General features: G+C 44.4%; 1 protein-coding gene across 1 annotated transcript in view; it reads left to right on the top strand.

Moving 5' to 3' along the window:
• SAG (S-antigen visual arrestin) overlaps positions 1-23,737 on the top strand; it is a 116,582-nt gene that overhangs the window by 74,689 nt on the left and 18,156 nt on the right. The window contains exons 11-14 of the mRNA XM_069213765.1: positions 75-212; positions 5,455-5,532; positions 13,919-13,942; positions 21,009-21,072. Of these exons, the coding sequence (XP_069069866.1) occupies positions 75-212; positions 5,455-5,532; positions 13,919-13,942; positions 21,009-21,072 (304 nt within the window). The remainder of the gene's footprint in view (positions 1-74; positions 213-5,454; positions 5,533-13,918; positions 13,943-21,008; positions 21,073-23,737) is intronic.

The raw sequence follows: 23,737 nt of genomic DNA, 5'->3' as shown, positions 1-23,737 counted from the left end.
ATCTATTTGCTAAAAAAGACAAGGCTGTACATCTCTGTCACCCTCAAACTTTTCTATTCTCTTTCCACTTTCAGTGACCGAGTGCAGCCAAGTGCCACCCTTACCAAAACCTTCACACTCCTACCCCTGCTGGCCTACAACCGTGACAAGAGGGAAATTGCTCTGGATGGAAAACTGAAACATGAAGACACAAACCTGGCCTCTAGCACCCTGTAAGTTGAGTTACTGGTGGGAGGTGTGCAAAGGTATGATTGCTTTGCTGTTAGCCGGTCTCCTGAGACAAGGAAGGAGGAGGCACCATCAGTGTCCTCTGAGCTGAAATTCTAGAGAGAGCTGCTGCCACTGGTGCCTTGTGAGCTGAACTCCTGGGTGGCTGGATGCCATTCCACCAGCATCCTCTTTAGATTTAGATGTGTTGAACTGCGATCTCTAGTTATGGAATGGGGACAATGTGCTTCAAGTACACTGCGACAGAGAACAATGGAGAAGTGGGAAGAGTTATCCTGTGATTTGCGTTACAGGGTTAGATTGAGAAATGTTACCACCAAACCCTGTAACCTGACTCTCTGAGGGGAAGGAACAGATACTGCTATGGCTGTGAGACCGTAAAATTATGTCCAGGTGGAGAGGAGAGGTATCGCTGATGCCATTTGAGCTGAGATCATGTTAGGTAGGGGTACCACCGGGACCCATACTGCTACCATTGACAACATAAGGGGTCTGATGGACTATGCTGTTTAGATAGTCTCAACAAAATGCCTAGAAGAGGGTCATAGCATCTTGGCCATGTGGAAGAAACTTTGGTACTCAATGGAAAGCAGGACAAAGCAATAAGGCTACCAAGGGAGACAAGAATCAAAAGGACAAGGTAGAGGAAATCTCTCTCATTGAATGTTATGTTATATTGTATGTATCTTTCTATAGCATACATATCACCGGGAGGGTATCCTGGCACTGAAAGTTCTTGACTGATTCCAACCTAGTGGACACACTGTCTTAGGAGAGAAAAAAGATTAACACAGGACTTAGGGTCAGATGTAAGTAGATATAGGTTTGCGATTTCCCAGTAGTAAATTTTTGCGAATTGCTATTAGGAAATTGCAAACTGCTATGACTACAGTGTGTTTAACACTGTTGGCGAATCCCAAATGGGTCACAAGGGACCTGCCTCATTCATTAATATTCAAGAGACAGGTCGCAATTTGTGACCCATGGGGAATGGTGGGCACTCACAGGCATGGAGGCCTGTTGTGGTTAGCAGACCACCATATCTGTGATTGCTTTTTAAGTGACACAGTTTTTTTTTAATGGAGCCCACTTTCCCAGTAGCATAATAAAGGCCCTGCAGCCCCCAGGGTGCGGGGGAGCCCAAGCTCCAGGGTGCCCTCTCAGCACAGTACTCTGTGCACAGGCAGCAGGCCCCTAACCGGGTCCACATTGGAGGGGGCCCCTTACAGTACTTTGTAGGGGGCCTCCTTAAGTTTCCTTACGCCAGTGCGTTTTACTTACAAGAAAATGGGATACATTAAAAAAAATGAAAAGTTTTCTTTTCATTTTTTTGTAGTGGGCAGTGGACCATGGGACCACTGCCTGCTCAGAAAAATATGTTGGTACCCCTTGGGGACCCCTTCCCCTTTGTGAATGGCTTACCACCAACATGGAGTTGGTGGTAATCTGCAAATATTTTGAGACCGCATTCCCGGCCATAAAAAAATCCTACATACCAGTGCGACTTGCTATTAGGAAGGGACAACCTTAACATGCCCCTTCCTAATAGCGACTCGTAAACCATATTTTGCGAGTCTGCAATAGGTTGCTGACTTGCAAAATAGGGTTGGTACATGCTGAAAAGCATTTTACCGGACCTGTAAAAGGCTTTGTACATCTGGCCCTTAGTCGGAACTGCGACAGAAAGCCACAGTGGAATATTAACTAGTTAAAGCAAGTAACAAATCACAACCAAGAAAATACCATTGGAAATCTAAAGCCAGAAGCAATAGCAATCTGTGCCCAACAGGTATTAGTAAACTATTAGACTCCTGGCAAAAGGAATGAATACAGCATGACTGATCTGTACTCAGTACTTGTACACCACAACATAGAGGACAAACATATTGCCCTGCAAAAAATATCAGCTCAAGAATATCAATCACCTTTACATCGTCGAGGTAAGTATATATAGGTAAAGGTTTACTATTCTTATCTGCACATCAACGTACCTTGAAGATATCGCCAAGGTACGTAGATGTGAAGCCAGTAATTGTAAATCTGTGCTCTTCCACATACTGTTTATTTGATATTGTAGTGGTAGGTGATATTCTGAGCTGAAGTTTTTGCGGAACAATATATATATAAAACTCGGTATTGTGGTAAAACAACAGGAACTGGAAGCACTAGCGCGCTAATATCCTAGGGCAGTGGTTCCCAACCTGTGGGCCGGGGACCCCTGGGGGTCCGCGAAGCCTCATCAGGGGGTCCGCGGCTGCTTAAAAAATGTAATAATATTAAGTCCCAGCTATCAGTATTGACTCAGTGGGGGTCCCCCGGTTCCAATAATGATTCAGTGGGGGTCCCCGGGCTCCAGTATTGATAAAATGGGGGTCCACAGAAGTGAAAAGGTTGGGAACCACTGTCCTAGGGAATCTACACAACATGAAGGGGCTGTACCCAAAAGGCAAGGGATCAACAGAGTAAAACACTGTCAGACAGATGTTCTCTCGAGCAACGCTGCAGAGGTTAAAGGAAATAAGTAGTCACTACAGACAATGCACACATGGAACTTCCATTCAGTCGATATGTGTGAGTTGATGACTCTCATGGAAAACAACGAAAGGAGGCAAGAGAAATGGAAATCAATCAGAGCAAAACATGGCTGTATGATGACTAGATGTAGGGGTGCAAGAGGAAGCAGGTAGAGTCTTGCAGATCAAAGTGGGGCTGTGAATCATGGAAGACTATAGACAAGACATGAGGCAAGTTATGAGACAAGGAGATTCAAAGTAAATGCAAGAATGGAAAACAACAACGTAAACAATAAACAGGCAGGGAACTGAAAAAGCAGCGGCATTACACAGAACACAATTTCAAGAATGGGTGACACTGCCGTTTACTGTAAGCACTTAGTAGAATACCTTCTGTACGTGGAAGGGGTTGTACCTCATTATAGTGGGTTCGACAAAATGTACCTACAATAAGATATGCACTACATTGACCCACCACTACATTGTACAATAAGTATATCATTACTATTATTAACTCCACCTATAAGTACCTTGGAGTTAAGTAACAAGATAAATTAATAAGGGTAATTATATACTTAACTTACAATGCAGTCATAGATTCATGTTAATCATGCATTGGTATTGCCATGCAATATATTGCATGTAATACAGTGACCCACCCAACCCTTTGCAGACATTTGTTAGGTGGTCCCATCATAGGTCAAACTAAGGCTGTCTACTTAGATAATAACCTGAAGGAGTAAATACACATGGAAACAGAACCAGACCCCTTCGGAGATCATGGAATGGAGCTTGTCTCAAATTCTGGAAGAAAACCTTACATATTAATATGGGCATCCTACAGGTAAAATATAGGCAAGATCCTGGAACGTCCAAGGCAAGAGCATCTGGAGACACAAATGCAGCATTCTCACAATTCATGAATGACTTCTCAAGGAAAGAGGAAGATAAAACCATCAGTGCCCGTGAACTGAAACTCTTTGGGGTAAGGAGGAAGGGATACTCGGATAACCATAGCCTGTAAGTTGATAACTCCACCTGATGAAGTCAGTCTGTACCATTGCAGATGGCCTGCAGTAGGGTGGGGGATTAGAAGTCAATGTTTTATGCCAATGTTGAGTCAGTGGAGTAGGGCGGGGCTGAGTTACATTTATAATGACAAAACTTCCCACAATACAATCTCAGACTTGCCTGCTAAATGGGAAGCTAACAATTTAATGTTGTGATGATCTTGAATTGACGTTTAACAATTTCCTGCTACTGTGGTAATCCATAAGGCTCCCAATTCCAGTCCCACATCTATTGCATGAAATGTTTTTTGTGTCACCTCAGCTTGATTGATGACTCCTCCAGTTAGTTATTGATTATCACTGATTGTGTCATAGTAATCACAAATTAGATGAAGAAAATGGTTATCACTAAAAGCCTCAAAGACTAAAGCTATCATTATTGGGTTCAAGAGTAAGTTTGCAAAGCAAAGGTATTTGTCCCCCAATATACTTCATAAACATAAAGTTTAAAGTGAACATGAAAAATATGGGTTTCTGACTGGATTAAAGTGTTTTTTCCAAACTAGGGGCCATAATAAAGATTACCTATCCTTGCTTGCATATGCTCACCTCTGCCATTCCTGAGACCTGAATCTCTCGTACAGGGCCCATCACAACATCTCAGTTGGCTTACTCTTGCAGTGTTTTTAGTGGCTCTACATTTGTTTGCCGAAAGCTCAGCCCTCAGCAGTGAGGCTTTCTTACAGACAAAAAAGAGGGACCACTTCTTTTTCTTGAGCAGGCCTCTCTGAGGACTCAATGAAAATATACAATATTGCTTTTTAGACTCGTTACTTTACGTTTAGTTTACTGACAAGCCCCTGGACAGACTATTTTGCTTACAATGTCTCTCACTATCGCCCAGGTAGCACCTTTGAGTCAAAATCCCTTTGTTCCTCAGTGTGCCCCCTTTCAGACCTCCCATCGCCAGGTGAGATAAGCCTAAATATCCAAGCCTTGCTTCCCTCCTCAGTATTGAACTCTCACTTGAATTGCGTAGTGAACCTAAGACCATCCTATTCAGCAGGAAGTTGTGGAGTTCCTTCAGATAAAACCATCACTACAATTTTAGGTTCCTCCCACTAAATATTTTCGTTTACTGTTAGTCACCTACTAGTGCTTTGAGATGTTAGGTCCATAAGTAAGCTCTTCCGAATAGTTTTGTACTCACTCACTCTCGACTGGCATAAAGCGGTGTGCCATTAATACTGTTGTATTCCCGTGGAATGTCCTGGATTTTGTACAGGGTTACCCAGTGTTTTCATGGTTCCAAAGCGTCTTAGGTTTGCCACACTTTGTACTGCTCCTACTTAATGGCAAGCTTGTGTTGTTCAGTTTGTATAAGGGCAGCATCCTGCTTCTGGGAGTTCCTTACAGCCTCCCAGGGTCAACGAAGGAGGTTTTAAGGACCACTCACCAAGGGCGTTGTGTAATAGGACAAGGAGAGGGTAGCCCAGGAAGTTATTCGTGCGCTCTTTTAAACCAAGAAGTATATTTTTGTTTAAAATGAAAAACACGGTCTGAAAAAACGAATTGTGATTTTTTATTATTAAACAAACTCAGATCTTTGGCAGTTAGCCGTCTCGCTAATAAAGCGACGTTAGAAGAGAATCCCTTTTAGCCTTTCTTACTCCTTGTCTCACTGCGTTCTTTTTTCTTTCCAGCATCAAGGAGGGGACCGACCGCACCGTGTTGGGGATTCTGGTGGACTACAAAATCAAAGTGAAGTTGACGGTTTCAGGGTGAGACACTTGAAATCTTATTTATCGGTTTAATGAGCACTTCCACCCACAGTATTTTGCATTGCTTCAGGTCTACCCCCATGGAATAAAAAAACAATGAAACATCCTTGGATGTTCGTGATCAAGGTGAGATCACAGTAGTTAAGAAGAGCTTTCTAAGTTGATTGCAGTACAAGTTGGCAACTTAAACAAACATCAGATTTGTGACCCTGACCTCTGCGTGTCAGGTGAGCCTCTGCCCGAGAGGTAATAAATCTCCTTTCAACATTCAGGCCCATATTTATACTTTTTTAGTGCCACTTTTGCGTCATTTTTTAATGCAAAATCGGCACAAACTTACTAAATATAGGGGCATATTTATACTCTGTTTGCGCTGGATTTGCGTCATTTTCTTTGTCGCAAATCCAGCACAAACATAACTCCATATTTATATTTTGACGCTAGACATGTCTAGCATCAAAATATTGGAGTTAAAGTCATTTTTTGCCTGTGCAAAACTACCTTGTGTCAATTAGATGCAAGGTAGGCGTTCCCGGGCAAAAAATGACTCAAAGGCCCTAGCGCCTTATTTATCCTCCCTCACGCACGGGAGGAGAAGGGCCTTAAATAATGGCGCTAAGCCTGCTTAGCACCATTATTTAACGCCTGGGTCAGGGCAGGCGTTAGGGGACCTGTGGGCCTTTTTCCATGGTCATAGACCATGGAAACAGCCTTCAGGTGCCCCTCCGTGCCACCATGGACACCCCCACCCTCCCACGCCCACACCTGGAGGACACCTAAAGATGGGGAGACCCACCCCTGGTAAGTCCAGATAAGTATTTTAATTTTTTTTGTAAAATGCCCTGGGGGGGCCTTACTTGCGCCCTCCTACATGGCACTGTGCCCAATGGCCATGCACAGGGGACTTAAGTCCCCTGGGCATGGCCATTGGGCTGGGGGCATGACTTCTGTCTTTACTTAGATAGGTGTCATGTCCATGGGGGTTTTGCGTGGAAATAATGACGCTAATCAGGTTAGAGTCATTTCTTTTACTCTAATCTGACTAGCGCCGTTCTTTCACGCACAACCAACAGTTTCCCCTACGCCTCCCCCACCCGGTTAGCATCAATAATTTTGCCGCTAACTGGGCCTTACCGCCGGCTAGTGACAGCTTAAATATGACGCCCGGCTGGCATCCAGGAATGGTGCTAGCCGGCGGTATACTTTTTTACGCAAAACTGCGCTAACGCAGGTTTGTGTCCAAAAGTATAAATCAAGGCCATAATTGTATTTTGTAAGTTCGTGCCGCTTTTGCGTCAAACAATGACGCAAATGCGGTGCTAAAAAAGTATAAATCTAGGCCTCAGTGTGCTGTTTGCCCAACATGGAGTATAAGTGACTTCATAGTTCTTGAAGAATTATTTGGAATGTAGGTATTGATGTGGGGCCAGAAGAGGAGGAGCTGAGATATGGATATCACTCCTGGTCGAACAAGGTATCGAGGTGCCAAATCCTGGATGCATTTCAAAAGCATTACTGGGCATTTAATTGACGCCTGAAAGTAGAGGGCATGCCTTTCCTGCTGGTGCCACCAAGACGAGGTGAGTACAGTTCGGGATATGTTGAGAATACATAAGTGCAAAAGTTCAGGCCATAGTTAAGAGGGTGAAAACAGTATGAAGGAGCATGAGATGGGCACTGTTTTGTAATCAATCATTTTCAGAGCCAGGATTGTATTAATGAGATCAACAGGAGATATGACGGCCAAAATAGTTAGGAGCTATGCTGAGAAAATTGAATAAGGCAGGTTTAGCTAACATTATAATGTTTTTATAAGAGTTAACTTGTACTGCCAAGGTAAAGGACACTGATCTGGATGAAATGGGTGATCTCTTTTAGGAAGTAAGCAAGCATTGGGCAGCAAGGTGTCACCCATTGGCTGCTGGTTGCAAGTCAATATGGGTTCTTTCGCTCTTGTCATAGATCTAGAAAAAAAAAGGGAGCGCCATGTGCCAAACTGCGGAGGAAGACTCTGAAAGGGGTTGATGGAGGGGCTAATGGAGTGAGCGCACAGAGACATTCCTACAAGCTCAAGGGAAGAGTGGGGAGTGTTAGAGCTGCTCATTACCACTAAATATAACTAGAGGTATAACTGACAAGACTGTGACCAAGGAGCAGCTGAATATAATTGAGAAGAGAAGGAAAATAATATATAATCAAAAGCCTGAGATGTGTACCGGTGCTGTTTCTGTCCAGAAGACTTTGCAAAAGACAGATTGAAGAAAATGTCCGTCTCACCGCTTAGCCATAGTTCACAAGAAGCCCCAATGTTGCGAATGTTGCTCTCTGTTAGCTATATAAAATCAATCTACTGATAGTTTGATGACCATTGTTTTTTTCTGTGCCAGCTACCAACATTCCCATTAGAAGGAATATATATTATATATTCCTTCGAATGGGACTATATATATATATATATATATATATTTCGTAACTAGGTCCCGGAATGCAGGTGCTCCACACAGCGGTCCTGGATGGGCTCAGAGAGGCCCTAATATAACCTTCAACACTCCCTTAGATACCAGGAGAACCAGGACACCTCCAATAAGAAAATTCAATTTATTTCAGCACAGAAATCCAACACGTTTCGGCAACAGCCTTACTCGTGGATCATTTTTTTTAACACACACGTTAATATTTATGAAACTAGATCCTAACTATAACTAGGTAATGGCGACTGCCATCAGGTAATATATATATTACCTAGTGCCGCTACTAGGTTTAATATATATATATATATATATATATATATATATATATATATATATATATATGTAGTTATAGTTAGGACCTAGTTGTCATGGAAAAAGCATTTTTTTCTTGCCTATATCTTTTGCGCCAGTTGAACAATCTTCACAAAATTTTCCAAACATATTTGCCGCTCACGTGAGCTGCTGTTTGGAAAATTTTGGGGTGATCCGTCAAGCAGGGGCCAAGAAAAAGGGGTGGTTCCTTTACACTTTTCCCCCGTTCATTTTTCGATAGGGATTTTGAACAGCGATAGCACCCAAACCACTGGACGAAATGACACCAAATTTAGTGGAAAGGTAGCTCTTGGTCCAGAAAGCGATCTTTTTGTAATTTAGTGTAAATCCGTTCAGTAGTTTTAGGGAAATTAAAGGAAAACCAAATTTGTATATATAGGAACATGAAGGATTTGCGACTCTTCCAGATCTTGTGCTGAGATCTGATTGGCTGCCCACACTTCAACAAGGAAGTGTTGGCAGCCATCTTGGGACTCAGCTTCAGTGGTGTTCTAGAAAAAATGATGTAAAAAACGAAAGTGAGCAGGAAAGGGACACGCTCACTCTTTAGCTCTTGTGCTGTGGTCCCAGAAAGACCCCCCCCTCCCCCAAGAGCTAAAAAGCATTTTAAAAACGTTTTTGCTATGATTCGTGGCAGATCCATGGATCTGGCAAAAAAAACGAAAAAACAAGCACAGGCTCCCATGCTTGTTTTATAAACAGCCCCTGGGAGGGCCAGGTCGCGGGAGCATTGCCTTTTTAATGCGGGGGGTGCACAGCCCTTCCGCTGCCCCGGGGACCGCCACCTCCCCAGGGCTACAAAAATTATGTGTGCAGGGGGCCACCTGGCCCTCTGCAGCCCCGGGGACTGTCACCTCTCCAGGGCTTTTATCAATTAAATACAGGGTGGTGACGCAGGGAAGACAGATGGAAGCATTGCTTCCGCAAGCAGGGAGCTGCTATTTAAAGCAGCTCCCTGCTTGGGAGAGCAATGCCGGCTCCCACAGGACATGGGGAGTCATCTAGGACTGAGGGGGCCTTGAGGCTACCCCTGCGGTACTTTCACTCTCTCTCTTTCATCCCATAATGGATGGAAGAGAGAGAGAGAGGGAGTCACAGCAATGGTCTCTCCATGCAATGACTTCAAAACAAGAATTCACACTAAGGACTCACCTGTGGCTGAATGGTTGATGTCACAGACCCTCACACTGAAAGTTGAGGGTTTTAGTCCAGGTGTGTTTTGGACCTGGCCCATTTTGCAGGGTCATCCCTAAACATTTTGCCTCCTTCCTCCTATTATGTCTGACCAGTTTTTGTTGGCTTTAGGACTCTGGGCACTTTACCACTGCTAACCAGTGCTAAAGTCCATATGCTCTCTGTGTACATTGTATTGGTGATTGGTTTATCCATTATTGGCATATTTGATTTACTAACAAGTCCCTAGTAAGGTGCACTATGTTTGCCCAGGTCCTGTAAATCAAATGCTACTAGTAAGCTTGCAGCACTGATTGTACCACCCACATAAGTAGCCCTGTAAACATGTCTCAGACCTGCCACTGAAGTGTCTGTGTGTGCAGTCTTGCATTGCCAATTCAACCTGGCAAATGTACCCACTTGCCATGCCCAAACCTTCCCTTTTGGTACATATAAGGCACCCCTAAGGTAGGCCCTAGGTAGCCCCAAGGGCAGGGTGCAGTGTATGTTAAAGGTGGGACATGTACTGATGTGTTTTAAATGTCCTGAGAGTGAAATACTGCCAAGTTCAGGTTTCAATATTGCAAGGCCTATCGCTCTCATAGCTTAACCTGGGGACTGCCTTTAAATATCTCTTAAAGTTCAGTTTCCCTTTGAGAGCAGATAGAGAGTTGGAGTTTGGGGTCTCTGAACTCACAATTTAAAAATACAACATTTGGTAAAGTTGTTTTTGGGATTGTCAGTTTGAAAATGCCACTTTTAGAAAGCGGGCATTTTCTTGCTTAAACCATTCTGTGCCTCTGCCTGCTTGTGTACTCCACGTCTGGGTCAGACTGACAGTTGGGCTGTTGTGAATTCCCTCTAGGCAGTGACACAAAGGGAGTTGGGGTGTAGCCTGCATATCCTGATGGGCCACCTGGGCTAGAGTGGAGGGAGCAGCGGTCACTTACACCTGAAGGGCTGTGCCTGCCCTCACACAATGCAGTCTCTGACCCACTGGAGTGTGTCTGGGGACAGGCCTGGGCATGGTAGCATCTTGTGAACAACAGAGACTTTCCTTTGAAGTATGCCTACTTCAAAGGCAAAAAGGGGAATAAGTAGCGGACCAAAACCCCCAGACTTTTAGAATCTTTCTGGACCAAGAGGAACCCCTGCTAAGGAGAAGAGCTGAAGAGCTTGAGGAGGAGCGTGCCCCTTAGCTGTGTGTGATTTGCTGGGTTGGCCTGCATTTGCTGCTTCTGCCTTAAAAGAGAGCAAGGGGTGAACTTTGCTGTGTATCCTGCTTGAGAGAGTTCTCCAAGGGCTTGGAGTAGAGCTTGCCTCCTGTTGGAAGTCTCTGGGATATCATAGACTTTAGTTTCATCTGCCTACAGCACTGGGAACTGTGCGTTTTGTGCTGTTCAAGAAAACAAACCACTGCGATGCGCCAACAACGCTGCTGGCCTGCACCGTGACCTGCCAATGCCACACGGAGCTGCACCGCCCGCTTCACACCGCAACCCTGGTCTCACTGACGCTGCCATCTGACGCCACCACCGAGCCACTGCTTGCACCGTGACCTGTGGGCCCTGCACTCCAGCATCGCCTTAATCACACCGCAACTTGGGCATCCTAGAAGGGGACGCTCCTGCTGACACCGGCGCCGCTGCCTGCGCCGTGGCCTGTGGACACTTCTTGTGAGGTACACAAAGCACCATCCCGTTCCACACCGCAGCCCTGTTCTACCAAGGCCAGCACCATCGACTCCAGTGTTGTCACCAGGCATCCCTGTCTGCACCGCGACCCGTGGAAGGCGCATGGAGCCCGTTACGTGCTGCACCGCCTACTTGGGCCTACCGATGACAGAGCTTCAGCAACGACAATGACGCTGCCTCCACCATGACCTGGGGACACTGCACAACGCACCGCCCTGCTTCACACTACAGCCTTGGTCTCATCGACACCACTGGACACCGTCACTTAGCCGCTGCCTGCACCATGACCTGTGGGCATCACACGTCTCATCATCCAGCTTCGCACCGCAGCCCCGACGTCATCCACCCCAGGGCTCCTGACATCATTAGCCTGGAGTTTGATCTGCAATGCCTGTGACTTCAAGAGCCCGATGATCCCCGCACCGACCTCTGGAACTGACATTGCAACACCAGGGACGCCACACTCCAGACCTCATCACGAGGATCACAACACCCTGCATTTCCAAGGTACTGTTTGCGGGTCTTCCCAACTCCGTAGCTGGTGCGCGATGCTGTGGCCTGCCTGAACTGTTGGATTTGTTGTTCACAATGCTGTGATGTACCCAGATGGAGCTATTGACTTCAAGGAACTGTATTTTTAAGTAATTCATGCAAAATGTGTATCTTATTTATTGTATGTTGGATTTTTATCGTATTTGGTCTTGTTTTTCCAAGATAAATATTGGCTATTTTTCTAAAACTGGTGTGGTGTCCTCTTGTAGTGTTTACACTGTATTACTGTGTGTTATGTGCAAATGCTTTATACATTGCTTCTGAGATAAGCCTGACTGCTCGTGCCAAGCTACCAAGGGGGTGAGCTGGGGTTATTTGAGCGGGTATCTCCCTTATCCTGACTAGAGTGAGGATCCTTACTTCGACAGAGTTCAAACCGACTGCCAGCTAGAGACCCTATTTCTAACAGTGTGTCTGTGGTGATTTTCCCTACTTTAATTTATTTTCTACATAAAAAGTTTATGGTTTATGATAAAAGTTGATCTCACTCTTTTTAATTGATAAATACATTTTCCTTCTCAATTTGTCCAGAAATATCTCATTCTAAGTATATCATTCAATAAAGCCTAAAAACTCACTCTCTCTCTCTCTCTCCCTTTCTCTCTCCTTCTCTTTTAATCTCTTTTTCCCACTCACACACCCACTCAGACCCTTACATACCCACTCACAGACCCATTCAGAAACTCATGCACCTACTCACAGACCCACTCAGACCCTCATGCACCCACTGACAGCCACACTCAGACCCTCACACACCCACTCACAGACCCACTCAGACACTTCCACTTCCACTTACAGACCCACTCAGACTCTCACACACCCACTGACAAACCCACTGAAGCACTCACACACATCCACTCACAGACCCACACACACTGACCCACCCACTCACAGACCCATTAAGACTCTAGCACACCAACTCTCACACCCAGACACACTCACAGCCACTCCCACACCCAGATAGACAGGCCGTGGCCAACTCCAGACGTACACATCCAAAGGGCTGTGCACAGTGTGGAATAGAGTGGTTAGGGTGGTTGGCCAGCAGGGCCTGCGGCGGTGGTTGGATTAACATATAGTAATGAAAATTACTTTACTTTTTTTAAAAAACATAGAAATTCACTGAAAAAACAAAGGTTACAGGGACATTATAGTAAGGAAATAGAATTTAAAAAAGCATAAAAAATCACTTTAAAAACAAACCATAGAAATTCACCAGTTATAGTTAGAATTACCTCAAGTAACTATAACTCATGCCCTAAGGCATACACTGCTAATTACCCCCAAATTACTCCGAAATATTGAAGAAAAAACTGTGCATGGCAAGGGCACGAGTTATGGTTACCTTATGGCATGGGTTATAGTTACTTGACATAACTATAACTTGTGAATTTCTATGGTTTGGTATGTTTAGAATGTAAGCCTAACTATAACTTCCCTGTAACCTTTGGTTTTCTAAGTGAATTTATAGATATATATATATTAAGGCTAATTAATGCTAGCTTTTTGATGGACTTTTTTCATAGTCTCAATTCCCAAGGAGTCATATCTTCTTGCTAAACCATAGTGAATGCCTTGATAAATTGGATTATGTTATCCCAGGCATCATCTCCTTATTACTAAATATTTTTTGGTTACCTATGACGTCTTTCATGTGGAAATTCTCCATTCACCTCCACCTTTTTAAAACTCTAGCACCCAGATTTACTAAACTTTCACTCAATTAAACACATCAAGGGTACTTGATGCTCTGATTTGCATGAAAGGGAGAGAGAAGAATTGTATCATATTTACTGACATATGACTAACTCACTTCTGATCTTTCCATGCGCTGGCGTACATGTGGCAGGTTAACGCAAATGGAGGTGCCCTTGAGCCAAAATATATGTAAACATGTTAAGTATGTAATTACAAGACAGATTACAAGACATTCTATGTTATTTTGTAAAATGTAGTCGTTATAGGAATATATATATATAGTAGGTTTTGTGCCTTGGTGAGCATTCCTGTATAGCACCACATTAGTGACTTGTAACTCCAAGCATATGGACTTCATGTGTGCATGTAATGGCTGTATAAATAATGGAAATAAACTTACCTTGTTAAGACCCCTTTCTTGTTAGAGATAGCATACTGATTGATCATTTTCTTTTTATCTTTCAGCCTGCTGGGAGATCTCACTTCCAGGTAAATTAGAGGAATGGTCACACAGTGGCCTGGCGTTAGGGTTTCCATTTAGCCAGAGCTGGACATTGTGATGGGACAGATGACGTACACTGGAAAGAGAGTGGGAGATGGCAGGAAGTATGTTGGATGGAAGTATGAAGGATGATACTTGGGTACATGGGTATTATTAAGGCAGGTGGACAAGCTGGAAGGTGTGTACTGCTGTGAGTGTCAATGCAGTGTTGAATTTTGTAACCCAGGGGAATGACTGTCAGTGGGAGTTCAAAAACAATTGAGTAACTGGATAATGAAGGATTGCATTGTTGTGCATTCGAATGGGTTCTTATTTCAGGTCAGCATATTATTAAGTGAGTAAAAGACATACTTTCATTAGAAGGTGTCGGTATTTTTCCTAAAATCCACATTTTTGCTGTAATTTAATATTTCCCCTACCTCTAACCTGCTTTTTGTCTCATTCCCTCCAGTGTCCCAACCTCCGTCAAAATGCCTCCTTGTTGAACAAACCTCGTGTAATATACCTTTTACCCTTACACACCTCTAAACAAACATATGTCACTCAAGTAGAAAGACATATTTATGCCGTTGTAGCCCTCTAAAGATCATATAGCACCTTATAGCAGCGTGTACTGCCTATGGCACTGACGCGAACACATCAATGGATCAGTAAGGTGGAAGCACAGGGCAGACTCCTGCATATTCACCACTCCCCATCTCTGTCGTAGCTCCGTATTTTTGTTGGGATCAATTCCAGTAATCAGGAGTAAAAAAAGGTTGGCACACCATTTATTTGGATCCCAGTAAATCCACTGGGGGGAGAAGCAGTTGGATCAAAGTCTGGGGAATTTAAAGTTCAATATGGAAAGAAAGGATGCTGATCGCTTAGGCTACAGACTAGGGAAAGAACTATTTGAATTCGAAAGTGCAGGGTTGAGCTAAAGAACATGCGGTGGAAATAGCCTAGCCCCATCCATCCACCTGGCAAATCTGCACAAACCAGAGATATCACCGGCATATCTGTTCACACATAAGTGGTCCGTAGCATCTATAGCAGCTGCCATAATCTTCATGCAATACCATTGGAGGCAACGCTGGGTGCCTGTGCTGGAAGTACGCTTCGCTGAAAAGACTAGAATATTGTGAACATATCATCTACGAAGTCAATGATCAGATACCAATCTTTGACCAGATATAGAGTCATATTTAAACTCTGTTTGCGCTGAATTAGCGTCATTTCTTTTATGCTATTTCAACGCAAACCTAACTCCATATATATACTTTGGCGCTAGACACATTTAGCGCCAAAGTTATGGAGTTAACGTTGTTTTCTGGATGGGAAAGGCTACTTTGCGTCAATGAGATGCAAGGTAGGCGTTCCCGTCCGGAAAAGGACGATATGGCCTTTGTGCCATATTTATACCCCCATGCTAAAATTCAGCACAGGCGGATGGGGACCTTAAATAACGGCACTAAGCTTGCTTAGCGCCATTATTTAACGCCTGGGAATCGGCAGGCATAAAGGGACCTGTAGGGATATTTCCATGGTCAGAGACCATAGAAATTGCCCACAGGTGCCCTTCCTTGGCCACAGGGACACCAACCAGGAGGACATCTAAGTATGGGGGACCCATTCCAGGTAAGTCCTGGTAAGTATAAATATTTTTTCTCTCCAACACCGCTCTGGACCCTGACTTCGGGCCCCCTGCACGGCACTGGCCCCAGTGGCCGTACCCAGGGGCCATTTGTCCCTTGGGCATGGCCATTGGGGTGGTGGGCATGGCTCCTGTCTTTACTAAGACAGGAGCCATGTCCATGGGGGTTGTGCGCCAGAAAATGGAGCTACACTGCTTAGAGGCAATTTTTCTGCCTCTGAACAGTGTATGCCATAATTTGGCGCACAAGCCCTGGTTTCCCCTATGCAACCCCAGCCCTGTTAGGACCCTTTCCAAAGACGCTAACAGGGCATTAGCGCCGGCTAGCACCATTCCATAAATATGGCGCCAGGCTAGCGTCTTGGAATGGCGCTAGCCGGCGCTATAATTTTTCACGCAAAACTGCACAAATGCAGTTTTGCGTGAAAAAGTATAAATCTGCCCCATAGTACCCTTTCCTAGATGGAACAGGTCATGATCACGAACAGCAAAACCTATTCCTGCAGTAACCAGTGAACTGACCATCATTTCAGCCCTGTTCGTTCACTGCTGAGATATTGTTTGAGTGCATCCAACTTCAAGCATTGTTATACATCCACCATGACATACGAGTAGAGTTGTCATTTAGATATGCCTCACACAGCCACCTCGGGAGAGGAACATCTTGTGATCATTATGGATTACTTGCAGACTTCTAACCCTTTTGCTCAATACTACTGTGGCACCACAGTTCATTCCATGCCCACTGAGGATGTATTGAACAATAAATGGAACCATCTCATGTTTACCCATCTGTGCTCCTTGTTCCATTGTTGGGGATGTACTCCCATGAGGAGGTAGGCAGTCCTTGAGTGTCCAAACGTGCATGCACTTTGAGAGTGTTACACTAAAGTGGGAGTAACAGACTAAGGCCCTCATTCTGACCTTGGCGGGCGGCGGAGGCCGCCCGCCAAAGTCCCGCCGTCAGGTTACCGTTCCGCGGTCGAAAGACCGCGGCGGTAATTCTGACTTTCCCGCTGGGCTGGCGGGCGGTCGCCTTCAGACCGCCAGCCAGCCCAGCGGGAAAGAGGCTTCCACGATGAAGCCGGCTCGGAATCGAGCCGGCGGAGTGGAAGCTGTGCGACGGGTGCAGTTGCACCCGTCGCGTATTTCACTGTCTGCGCAGCAGACAGTGAAATACATGTAGGGGCCCTCTTACGGGGGCCCCTGCAATGCCCATGCCAGTGGCATGGGCACTGCAGGGGCCCCCAGGGGCCCCGCGACCCCCCCTACCGCCATCCGGATCCCGGCGGTCCGACCGCCGGGATCTGGATGGCGGTAGGGGGGGGTCGGAATCCCCGCGGCGGTGCAGCAAGCTGCGCCGCCGCGGAGGATTCAATGGGGCGGCGGTACACTGGCGGGACCCCGCCAGTGGTGCCGGTCCGACCGCGGCTTTACCGCCGCGGTCGGAATCCCCATTGGAGCACCGCCGGCCTGTCGGCGGTGCTCCCGCGGTCCTCCGCCCTGGCGGTCAAAGACCGCCAGGGTCAGAATGACCACCTAAGTGCCAGATGTATGAAAGCCTTTTACCGGTCGCAAACGACACATCAGGTCATTCATGACTGGTGAAATTCTTTTCCTCATGTAACAAACATATTCTTTGAGTCGGTAACCTGTTAGTGACTCGCAAAATAGGTTTGCGAGTCACTATTAGGAAGAGGCATGCCAAGGGCATCCCTTCCTCATAGCGAGTCGGAGGGGGATGTAAGATTGTTTTGCGATTGTGTTTGCGGTCACAAAAGAATCACAGTTACCACCAACTTCAAGTAGGTGGGATCCCATCTGCAAATGGGAAGGGGTCCTTACCCGACCCCTTCCCCTTTGTGAATGGAAGCAAAAATATTTTTCAGCGCAGGTAGTGGTCTCACAGACCACTGCCTACTTTGAAACAATTTGAAGAAATGAAAAGAAAACTGTTTTCTTTCAAAAGCATTCATAGACATTATGGTCTGCTGACCCCAGCAGGCCACCATTTCTGTGACTGCGGCCATTCCCAATAGGGTCGCAAATTTGACCTACCTCATGAATAATGATAAGGTAGGTCATTTGCGACCCCATTGGGAATCACAAACAGTGTTAAACACACTGTTATACATCCCAGTTTGAGATTTCCTAATAGCGAATTGCTAAGATTCTCTATTAGGAAATCGCAAACCCATACCTACATACATCTGGCCCCAGAAACCTTATGTCGCTATGGAGCTCCTTCTTACCAGTAGATGAACTCGCTGCCACCCATTGCTCCTTACAACGATGCATAGTATCGGACTACACCAGTACCCCTTTCCTCTATCCTGATTAATCCTCACTCCTAGATATATTTCTTCATTTACTCCATTATTTCTTAGCACCCCTGTTTCTACTTTTTGGCTGCTTTGGGGTTATGCATATCTAGGTTGGGAACTAAAGTTAAGGGATGCTGTTTAATTGAACTCTTGGTTTGTTTAGACGTTCTTCCAATGCTGTCGTAACATATGAATATTGCTATCATTTACAACACGTAGTACACCTTTCTGTGCTTCCATGTAAAAAAAATAAAGTAGCCTAGATAAAAGCGTGGGTGCGAAACAGGGTGAAGCAGTGGGTGCAGTATGAGAGAGTGAATGAGAGTTAAGGCTGGTGGAGTCAGGTGTATCGGGGGAGTCAACAACATTGTATAAAAGGTTGGAGGGGTTAAGAATTGATGCTGTCGGAATTTAGGGCCAGATGTAGCAAAGGTTTTTACCCATTCTGTGTCTATGGGAAAAAGTGTTCGTACATATGGCCCTTAGTGCATAGCAGTTGGAAGGATGTATGTTATCTGGGATGGTTCAATGGGATGTGGAGAATTTATTGCTGTACTTCAGCTGACGCGATTTAGATGAAGAGTGACATATTTAATTGCAAAGTGAGGGACTAGAAAGATGCGCTAAAGCATGGGGTGTCCTTGGTGCATGCTACATCGCTACTATAATGGAGCCTAAGTGTAGGGAGAAGTGTTATCATCTATGAGAAGGAAGTTAGGGGCAGTTGTGTCAAGGTGGTAATTTGAGTGAAGTGTAGAGGAGGAGTGTACATGTGCGGGGGCAGATGGTTTGATCAAATGGTTTAGGTGAAGGGCATTATGGGGAAGTATGGCACATGGCTGAAGAATGGAAAAATAAGTTCCTTATTGTGAAAATGAGACAGTTTTGTTAAACTATTCTGCTGTGTGGTACAGAGAGAAGGAATGTGAAGACATATGAAGGATGGACATTTAAGGTGGAAAATACTGAATCGAGTAGGTGGGATAAAGTGTGCATAGATTTATGCAGTATGGGGAAATACAATAGTTGGCTTAAGTTCTTAATTTGTAAAAGAATGAGTGTCAATGCCCAAAGCTCTGCTCTGAAGCTCGTGGCTGCTACTATTAAATGTCAGAGTTCCAAATCCCAAGACTGCTCAATCTTGAATCCGACCCAGACCTCTTTAATCTACCGCCAGACACTCCCTGCCCCCTTATATCACTCTTGGGGGTTCCTGCTTTCTCCCTTGGTGTCGATTTTTCTGTCTTTCTCTTCCTTTTTCTTTATCCAGTGTGATTTTCATTCTGTTCATTTTGTTGCTTTCAGGAAATGTCTGAAAAGGAAAAAACAAGTGCTGGTCTCTAAAAGTGTATGCAAGTGGCCTGTAATGACTGGCTCAAATTACGCACTGGTTGATTTGATGGTTTAGAAGCAGAATGCAATAGTTTATGGTGTGCTACGTACAATATAGAAGAGGACGAATTTTGGTTGAAAGATGGGGGCCTTTTGCAACTTGAGATAAATAGGTAGAAATAGGGAGTTTATGGAAGAAGGGAATACTTGGGTAGACATTTTGTGGAGCTTATGTGCAGTATAACAAAAATACAGTTGATTTGATCGTTAGAAGATTTGGGAACTTTAGTGGAGAGTGGGAGAGTTATGTCAGATGGCCAGAGCACTAGATGTTGGGTATATGAAGTAAGATACTTGAGCTGTAGCTTTTGGAATTTAGCTGCACTGTGTGAGATAACCTTTTTAAATTGAAGCTTAGGTGAGATTCGTCAGATATGAGGAATGAGTAATTTGGGGATTGAGGTTTGTGAGATTATGTAAAGTATGGAGCGAAGCTATTTGGCTAGACGGGTGGAATAAATCCATTTGCTGAGATGAGAAAGTTGGGGTTGAAAGGTGGGTCTTTCACTTTCAGTGTGGTAGAATGTGGCAGTTGTAATTGTCTGAGGAAGTTGAGTGTATTATGTGGCAGTGGTGGTGCTTTGGGGTGGAAGGGATGTGCTGTACAAAAGAGGCTGTGGTCAGTTTCAAGGGAGTAAGAATAGGTTGAAACACGGTTGCCGATTTAGTATGTTTGAAGGGTGAAGGATTTAAAGCAGTGTAGGTATAACATTAATAAGTGTGTGTGTGTGAGCGGTAAGCGCAATGAGAGGCAGGCTAGACAGAGGACTAGCATACTGCATGGGAATGGATGTGGTACTATTTAAGGGTGGAGAGAATAAATATTGTATACAGCAGTGTAACTGGATTGAAGAATGTGAAAGTTGAATGCAATATTAGTGTGAAGTTACTAGAGTTGAAAGGTGGCATTTTATGTATAATAATACATGGGGGCAGGTTGAATTAAGCCAATTGGTGTCAGGGCGCCGCTTAGAGTATAGGGTAGACGGTAGAATGTAAGGGGCATTGGTGAATGAGTTAAGCACACTATGAGATAGGAAACATTTGGCCATAAGGTTGGAGGAGCTGGGTCCTGTATTGGTGGAGGGTACGTTTGGGTTGATTGATCAAACTTGTGGGAGTTAACTATTTATATGCCTTAGTTTGGTTAAATGGTGGGGATGTTTTGTGAATTATGTGGGACGTTTTCTGTTGAGTCAAGCACTGAAGATGTTAAAGATTCAATAGCTGGAGGAGGTATTATACTGAAGGCCGGCGGTGTAGTACACTGAATGAGCTAGTGTGGTTGAAGGGTGGAGAATTTAGGAGGAAAGGATGCCCCTGGCAAGCAGGATTAAGAATCAGGGCGAATGCTGGGGTCAAGAGAGGGTAGGCTAAAGGTAGGCAGCAGGTTGGGGATTACCAGGAGTTGAAGCTGAGATATTCCGTTAGGTGTGAAGGGTTAGTGTAACGTGGGTTCAGGATCAGGCCACTGGAAGTTAAGATGTAGCACGGGAGTGGGAGGTGGAATGCCAACCATGAGTCAGGAGATGAATGCTGTGGTAGGAATAATGTGGTAATAGTTATTTTTTATTAGTGATTTCAAACAGCTGATATATGTAATGTATGCTGTTGGAATTCAGGGGCTCGGTTTGTTCCTAAATACCGCACGTTGTTTTAAACGTTTTTGCGCCAGAATTCAATGTTTTTTTTTCCTTGCAGTGAGGTGGCTACTGAGATCCCATTTCGGCTGATGCACCCACGACCAGAGAGCACAGGTCAGTCAGTCAGTCTGACAACCAATTGTTCGTAATCAAACAGAAACTGCAAACATATTTGTGACAGTCTGTTTTCAGGATTAGAAACTGCCGAATTCGGTTATGTCTTGATTTCCATATCTCTTATTTAGACAAGGTATTGTTCGTAATTGCTATTTGCATTTTACTGAGTTTAGGCAAATCCACATATAATGTGGTGTTGGCTGAAATATAGCACCAAGAAAGTTAACAATCAAATGAAACCATTTGCCAAATCATCATAGTGCTGTGTTTTTTTTCGTGGTGCTTTAGATAACGATGCCACCAGAGGAAATATATGAGTCAGATATCTTGGGTGCTGACACCAGTTTGTGACCTGACGGTTACCGGTTACAACTGTTCTAGGCCAGTCCTCTCGAGTCTCCTCTACGTAAAAAGCCAAGCACCACGAGTAAGAAATTGTCACATTCTGTCAGTCATTCTCACATACATCCTCCCTGAGGCACTATACAATCCACCAAGAATAATAATAATATATTTATTATCTCAATTTCTTAAAAGTGTCACAATTATACAAAATGCAGAAATAAAACATGTAATTCAGTTTGTCAACCAAGGACTCTGCAGCAAACTCGCTTTAAAAAGGATTCATTCGAAAACTTCCAGATTCATTATTAATAACAGGGATTTAGTTCCAGTTAATGTTCCACGGACTACCTTTGTTTAAAAAACAAAGCCACCCTTTGCTCTGGATTTCTCCACGATTTAATGATAATGGGTACTAAGTATAAGTATTTGCCAAATCTGGCTAGTTCCGTCACTACATGTTGCAATCACCCGTTTAAAAAACATCAGTTTTAGAAAAGTTCATAGTGCTGGTGAAAACTGAGGCCATCAGCAGAGCAAGTGCAGCCCAGGGACTCTCCAGTAGGCACAAAGCCTGAAATTCATTATGGTGGGTGCATCGTCCCAATTAGCTGGCGCTGGCCCTGGCTTTCTGTCAGACGCTATTACGGCACTGAAGTTTCCGACTGGGATAGAACGGCAAGAAACTAACAACCTGCCCCAAAGGCATCGTTGAAACACTTAGCTATATCACGTTATTAGAGCGAATTGTTCAGGAAAAGTGGAGAAATATCAGGTCTTATTAACGCAATAAAGGTGCATTTGATCGAAACATAAAAGCTAAAACAATGCAGACGTGCATACAAAAAATATATTTTAATTGAATGAAAATTATGTTATTTCAGTACTTCAACATTAGGGGTCCAGTTGCAACAGAAACACATGTATGTCCAACTGTTATAACTCTTGGATGCTGTGGTGTCTCTACCACGTCTCCATTTACCTGTGCTTTTGGTGATTTGGCATGAAAAAAACTAGGGCCCGTATTTATTCTTTTTTTGCGCCGCATTTGCGTCGTATTTTGACGCAAAAACGGCGCAAACTTGCAAACTACCATTGTATTTTGTAGGTTTGCTCCGTTTTGCGTCAAAAAGCGGCGCAAATGCGGCGCTAAAAAAAGTATAAATACGGGCCTAGATGGCGAAAAAAGTGGAAATAGCATTAACGTTTCGGTCTCTAAGCTAATAAATAAGCAAGGCCATCCCCAGGATTATATGTTGTCAGGCAAAATTACCGACCCTAGTGTACAGAGGTAAGTATTAAGATGGGCCAAAGAGATCCAAGGTATAATTAGCACCAAGTGTACCAATATAAAACGTTGGTATAAAATGAATGAATCAGCCCACAAAAGGAGATTGCTGTAGCCTGACAGACTCCTAGCAACTAATACATGAATAGAAAGGCAGCAGCAGGTAAGCTCTGTGCACCCATTAGCAGCAATACTCCTTATACATAAACCTGCATCCTACCCAGTCACCCTTATTAGGCACCTTGCTCAATGCCTTATGCCACCTTGGTACCTCAAGAGAGAGATATTCCAAAGAAGACTAGAAAACCTCACTATGCTTCCTGACTACAGACATCCTAAACGATTCTAGGGAAGTCCATCCTCTCTAGAGAGATGCTCCAAGGACTCCTGTTCAAAACACCACAGCAAGCTTACGTCTGTACCAACAAACCAATCTAGGGAGGTCTGTCTTAGTTTGTGTAACCAAAGAACCACTAAAACATAGTGGAAATACAGTCAGGATAACTAACTTATGTTGCCTTCTTTCCTTGCTCTCGTACATTTGCATATGGATCTGGCTGGGAAGGCTGGTAAGTTTCTATTTTAACTTTCTATTTAAACTTCCACTGTTTGTTCTACAAGGCAGTACCAATACCAGAACCTTGCTCAAAGACTGCCAAGATACCTGTGTTGAAAGTGCAAGCTAATGGCGGGTTGTGTGTGTGAGAAAGTAGCCTCTTTCTAGCCTTGTTACCCTTACTTTTGGCCTGTTTGTGAGTGTATGTCAGGGTGTTTTCACTGTCTCACTGGGATCCTACTAGCCAGGGCCCAGTGCTCATAGTGAAAACCCTATGTTTTCAGTATGTTTGTTATGTGTCACTGGGACCCTGCTAGTCAGGACCCCAGTGCTCATAAGTTTGTGGCCTATATGTATGTGTTCCCTGTGTGGTGCCTAACTGTCTCACTGAGGCTCTGCTAACCAGAACCTCAGTGGTTATGCTCTCTCATATCTTTCAAATTGTCACTAACAGGCTAGTGACCAATTTTACCAATTTACATTG

Source organism: Pleurodeles waltl, chromosome 11 (assembly GCF_031143425.1).
Source record: "Pleurodeles waltl isolate 20211129_DDA chromosome 11, aPleWal1.hap1.20221129, whole genome shotgun sequence".
Classification (NCBI taxonomy): domain Eukaryota; kingdom Metazoa; phylum Chordata; class Amphibia; order Caudata; family Salamandridae; genus Pleurodeles; species Pleurodeles waltl.
The sequence above is the reverse complement of the archived record's forward strand: the minus strand, read 5'-3'. Positions and strand labels throughout refer to the sequence as shown.